Source organism: Prunus avium, chromosome 7, assembly GCF_965620075.1.
Source record: "Prunus avium chromosome 7, drPruAviu1.hap1.1, whole genome shotgun sequence".
Taxonomy (NCBI): Eukaryota; Viridiplantae; Streptophyta; class Magnoliopsida; order Rosales; family Rosaceae; genus Prunus; species Prunus avium.
In genome coordinates this window covers 7,348,368-7,354,367 of record NC_142290.1, presented here as the reverse complement: position 1 = coordinate 7,354,367, position 6,000 = coordinate 7,348,368, and the positions used below count along the sequence as shown (strand labels likewise).

At 43.4% G+C, this 6,000-nt stretch overlaps 1 protein-coding gene across 1 annotated transcript; it reads right to left on the bottom strand.

Moving 5' to 3' along the window:
• Nucleotides 1-3,545: 3,545 nt before the first annotated feature.
• LOC110757302 (uncharacterized) lies at nucleotides 3,546-4,361 on the bottom strand. The gene has a single exon (XM_021958878.1). It carries the CDS (start codon nucleotides 4,359-4,361, stop codon nucleotides 3,546-3,548), a length of 816 nt encoding a protein of 271 aa, XP_021814570.1.
• Nucleotides 4,362-6,000: the final 1,639 nt, after the last annotated feature.

Sequence of the window (6,000 nt, the reverse complement as noted above, 5' to 3'; positions counted from 1 at the left end):
AATTGTGCAATTGACCCTAAAGCTATGCTAGTTATGGCCTCTTTATCCTCCCCACAGAAGTGGTTTGTTAGCAAAGCCAAATCTCATTCTCCAGAATCAGTGATTAGATCAGCCACCTTAGCATTCCAATACAATCCTGCATTCCATAATGGTTTAAAAGTACATGGTTTAGGGATCCACTTGTCATGAAAAATCCTAATTGAATTCCCGTTCCCAACTCGCCAAACTAGCCCTTCCTCAATAACCTCCCGTCCCCACAGAATAGATCGCCATATCAAAGACGGAGAAGGACCCATAGGGGCCCCCATGAAGTCTCCATGTGGAAAATATCGAGCCTTCAGGATCTTTGCCACCAGAGAGTTGGGTTTCTCCAAAATACGCCACGCCTGTTTCGCTACCAAAGCTTTATTGAAAGCTTCAAAATTCTTAAAACCAAGGCCCCCCATACATTTAGGTTGACATAGCTTTCGCCACCCCATCCAATGTATGCCTCGTTGATCAGATTTCCCCTACCAAAACCAGGCTATCATAGCTGATAATTCTTTACACAGAGTCTGCGGCAGTTGAAAAACTCCCATTGTAGATGTAGGAAGAGCCTGCCCAACTGCCTTGATTAATACTTCCTTTCTTGCCGCCGACAAGAGCTTCATGTTCCAATTATTTAGTTTGCGCCACAAGAGCTCTCGACACATGGTTGAACATTTCAGATCTATTTCGAGTAGCTACCGTGGGCAAACCGAGGTATCGTTCATGGCAAGCCACAATCCGTACTCCAAGCATCTTTGAAATCAATTGCTTCATTATGGGATCTGTCTTGGGACTAAAACACATCGCAGACTTGTCAAAATTAATTTTTTGGCTTGAAGCCCTTTCGTACAATCTGAGAATATGAAGCAAATGTGCACAGTCAGATAAATGGGCATCACAAAAAAGCAAACTATCATCAGCAAAAAAGAGATGGGAAATAGTGGGGGCTCCACTAGCCACTGAAATTCCGTTGAATTCCCTTGATTTGTTTCGTTATGAGAGCACTAGATAACAAGGCAGACAACCCTTCCGCACATATTAAGAACAGATAAGGCGAGAGGGGGTCGCCTTGCCTAAGTCCTCTTGTTGGCACAACCATGCCCGTCACCGCCCCCCGAACCTGGATAGAATAGGTAACCGTGGACACACAATCCATGATAAGTTCCACCCATCGATCACTAAAACTCAACCTCCGAAGCATAACTTCAAGGAAACCCCACTCCACTCTATCATAAGCTTTAGACATGTCCAATTTTAGGATCATCTTCTTCAGTCCACTACCTCCTCTACGTTTAACAACATGAACACTTTCGAAGGCCGCAATAATGTTGTCAGTAATGAGTCTTGTAGGAACAAAGGCACTCTGAAACTCCAAAATAATAACGGGCATAATTTCCTTCATCTTATTAACCAATGTTTTAGATATGAGCTTATAGAGCACTGTACACAAGCTAATTGGTCTAAACTCGGTGACCTTTGTCGGCCCATTAACCTTCGGTATTAAGGTGAGGAGAGTATGGTTTACAGCCTTGACATAGCCCCTTCATTCAAAATATTCAAGGAAAAATTCACTACGTCATCCCCAACTGTCCCCCAATATTTTTGATAAAACAAAGCCGGCATGCCGTCCACCCCCGGCGACTTGGTCGGAAGCATCTGCCCCAACACAAATTCAACTTCAACTCTTGAGAACGTTAAAGTGAGCCTACTATTTTGTTCTGCAGTAACCACAGGCCTAATCTCCTTTGTAAGTCTCAGTCTCATTCCAACCATTTTTCTGGAACAAGTCTTGAAAATAGTCACAAAAGATAGTGGAAATTTGTTCGGTGGACGTACACCAAATTCCATGATCATCAAAAATACCTTTGTTCAGATTCTTTCGCCTCGCATCTTGGCATGTTCATGAAAGAATTTAGTATTTTGATCCCCAAATTTCAACCAAGAAACCCTTGACCTCTGTCGCCATAAGATCTCCTCTCTCTCCAGCACCACATCCATTTCCCAAGTTAGAGTCGCTTGTTGCTGGGCCACTACTGCTGTAAATGGTTGCTGTTGCAACACATCCAATTTTCGCTGCAAATTTTTAATCTTACCGGGTATTCGCCCCACTTTCTCATTATTCCACCTGTGCAAAAATCCTTGACATGCTTTCACTCTGTCAACAGCCGTCCCTGTACCAGACCTCCATGCTTGAGTAATAACATCTTCACACCCTTCAACAGTAGTCCACATTTCCTCGAACAGAAACTGCTTACTCCTTCCCTCCCTCAATGTGGACTGCAGGTAGGTAAGAATAGGTAAGTGGTTTGACACCACAGAATTTAGGTGATAAGTAATCGCTTAAGGGAATGCCAACCTCAACTCTCCATTTGCCACAATCCGATCCAGACGAAGCTGGACATTACCCGCTCCATGCCACCTATTAGACCAAGTGAATTTGTAGCCTTGAAATCCAAGAGATGACAAACCACAGTCGTCGAGTACTTCCCTAAACTCCCTCATTTGCAAACATGGTTGGAAATGGCGACCAGAGTACTCATGTGCTGCTATAATCTCATTAAAATCACCTCCTACCAACCAAGGCCCAGTTACTGACCCTGCAATCCGACGCAGCAGGTCCCAAGACTGACGTCGAAGCCTTGTTTCCGGATTACCATAGAACCCCATAAACCTGATTGACTCCGTAGCCAAACCATTCACCATTGCATCAATATGCCCCAGGGAATAAGAAAGGATATTTACATCCACCCCCTGCTGCCAAAAGAGAGCTACTCCTCCTGACCTTCCATCTCTACTCACGCTAAAACACCCCACCACCCCTAATTTCCATTGAATAACTTCCATCTGGCGCACTGTCTGTTTAGTTTCCGCTAAAAAAACAATACGGGGCTTTTTATCTCTAAGGAGAAATCTTAGAGCACGGAATGTTCGTGGATTGCCCAACCCACGAACATTCCAACATAGTATCGTCATTTCTCGTGATGGGCCCTATTCCGGGACCTATCACAGTTTTATCAGATTTGGTAATTCGACCCTCAGAATATCTTGCTCCGTCAATGGTTGACTCAACACTTCTCCTCGAGATATTACCCTTCGGGGAGTTAGCTCGAGGTCTTGTACCCCCCACTCGAAGAACATGACTTTGACCTGCTACACCTTGCCCCACCTGTTGCGTTGCCTTATTCACGCTCAAACCTTCATTGGTATCTCCCAGCACCACATGTTTCCCCTTATCTATTGTACCGAGCCCAGTGGCACGTTGAGTCTCTCTTGCTAAAACACCATCAGCCGGCACCCGCTCCACACTGTTATTTTCCATGCCCCCAGTTTCCTTCAACAAGGTTACATCACTAAGCCGATGTCCTGTAGACACTCTTCTCCTTTTAAATAAGCTCACCAAGGGCCTATCCAACCCACTATCCACATCCATCGCCACCCCACTCAAGCCATGCTCACCAAAAGCCTCCTCAAAAGATCTGACAGTCCCTAAAATATTTGGATTAGTAGCGTCACCAAGCTCACCGAGCTCTGGAACAGCATCCATCAACCCAGAACTTTTCCCAATTAGACCGTTCTTCCGCCTTAATACAGTAGACCTCCTTCATAACTGTTTTCCTTCTTCCATACTGTTCATACACGATGGCCCCTAATTGTTTTAGATTGCAGAAGGATCCCACATGATTAAGTGTGCCACAAAAAAGACAGAAAAAGGGAATCCTCTCGTACTCTATCTCATATTGTTTGGCCGATTCATCCAGCGCAAGTCTGAGTGTAACACACCGTTTCAAAGGCTCAGTAACATTAAGTCCCACTCTGATACGTAAAAACCTCCCCAGGCAGTCCCCATTCAAACCTCGATCCACCATGACAAAATTCCCAAGATACTTCCCAATTTGTTCCCCTATCGCCAGCGTTAAGAAAATAGGAGTAATACGTCGGACTCGCACCCAGAAATTCTGAGTATCCAAAGGGACCGACACAGGGTCCACGCTTCCATCAATCTCTGCCAACAATAACAGCGCCCTATCGAATGTCCATGGTGACCTCTTCATCACTTTCTTTCTGTCAAAGTTAGATTTGAAAGAGAACAATAAGCTCGTAGGATCTTCCAACGGCACAGTAGAAAACTTCTGCCGAGTATGCCATATTTTCTTCATCATTCCAATCAGTGCCTCTTTATGAAAAACTTTTGTTGTCAATAGCCTCCCCACCATCAAAAACCTCTCCGTCTTCAACTTTGCTAATTCTTCTACCCCAACGACCTCAAAAGCCTCAGATTCTGAGATCGCCAGGTTAGAAGATAGCCCAATCACAAGATCGTCGACAGACGCCATCAGCCACTCAATAGTCTTCCCCACGAAGCCTAACCCTAGTAAAGCAGAAGGCAGAAGTACCCCGCCGAGAACCACACTAGACAGGTACTGAGCGAGTCACCTGCACAAAACGTAACCCCCAAGCTTCAAACAAAACCCTAGCAGCCAACTCGTAAGATGGAGGCGCTAGAAAAACCCTAACCTAATAGGAAGGGACTTTTTTGGAGGAATAAATTAATAATTAAATATTAAATTAGGATCGGGTTATTACATCAAGGCACCCAGAAAAAGAAAAATAAAGAAAAAAGAAAAATCAAAAGAAGCCCGAATGTTGAAACAAAAAAAAAAAAAAATGGGCATTGAGAAGAAAAAAATATTGTCAGCAAAAAACTATCAAGCTAACTACGAACAGAGAAAGTGCCACACGAGCACAGGGTGCAGCATCAACAAAAGCTTCATCAATACTAGCTTCAGAAGGAGCACGCTCGGAGAAACACAAATACGCATTAAGGAGGAGTGTTAAAAATACTAATGCCCATTTGTGACAAAAAGATCCAAAAGGTTCTAGAAGAATCATTAATATGACTAACTTAGTGAAGTCGGCAGCCACATGCAACCTTGGACAATTATCTAGAGAAAGCCACACATATGTGGCTGGGGTTAACTTCCTAAGTCGGTGGACCAAGTATGGCGGTGGATCATATCTATAAATAGACATACATTTGATCATGGAGCGAAAAAAGCTACCCAGTCATATGGGGAGTGAACAAATAAACTCCCACTCTATGTGGGAGCCAAGAGCTACCCAAACTAAGCAATGTTGAGGAGGCCAATAAGCCTATATAAGCAAGAAAGACGATTAATAAGTCAATAAGCTATGAAGAAGGTCAATTAGCCTATACCAAGGCATGTATTATTCTCCTCCAATCTAATAAAATCATTTCATTTCAACTGTTGTCTATTGTCCTAAACCCCTTCACCTCCTATCAATTCCAACAGATAAAAACGAGGACATCCATCCACCCTAGGAGCTTGGAGCCCACCAATACTAAAAAAGCTGTCTTTGACCTCATTATACTCAATACCTTTCTCTAGCACACATAAATCTGCAACATCAACTATAGGAAAGAAATTAGGTATAACCAAATCCTCATCAATAGTAGATTGCTGAAAACCAGAGAAAAACTGCATCTCCAAAACCTTAAGACCAGCAGCATCGTCCACCCAATTACCTCCATCATCCTTCAACCTTTCAATCTTATTTCATCTTCTTCGAATCAGGGTAGACATATGGAAGAACTTTGTATTTCTATACCCCTCTTGCAACCACTTAGACTTCTGCAGCTAGAACAGAGCTTCTTGCTCAAGAATGTTATTAAACTCCTCAATGAGAACGACCTCCAGCTCTCTGAGAAAACAATTAGGACCCTCAAAAAGAGCCTTTTGAATACCAGCCAGTCTAGCCAACAACCTAGCTTTTTCTTAAGATGCTTAAAAACCTTAGTATTCCATTGCTTCAAAGGTTCCCTCATACCACAAGACTTCTCCAAAGCATTACACAGCCCTTACTGCCAATTCTCCTTAATAAACTATGTGAAACCATCATGCTTCATCCACATAGCTTCCAAACGAAAATGTCTTCGACCAAGGGAAGAAGGAG

Excerpts from the sequence above, each read along its gene's own strand:
- LOC110757302 (XM_021958878.1), bottom strand. The coding sequence starts at position 4,361 with ATGGCGTCTGTCGACGATCTTGTGATTGGGCTATCTTCTAACCTGGCG.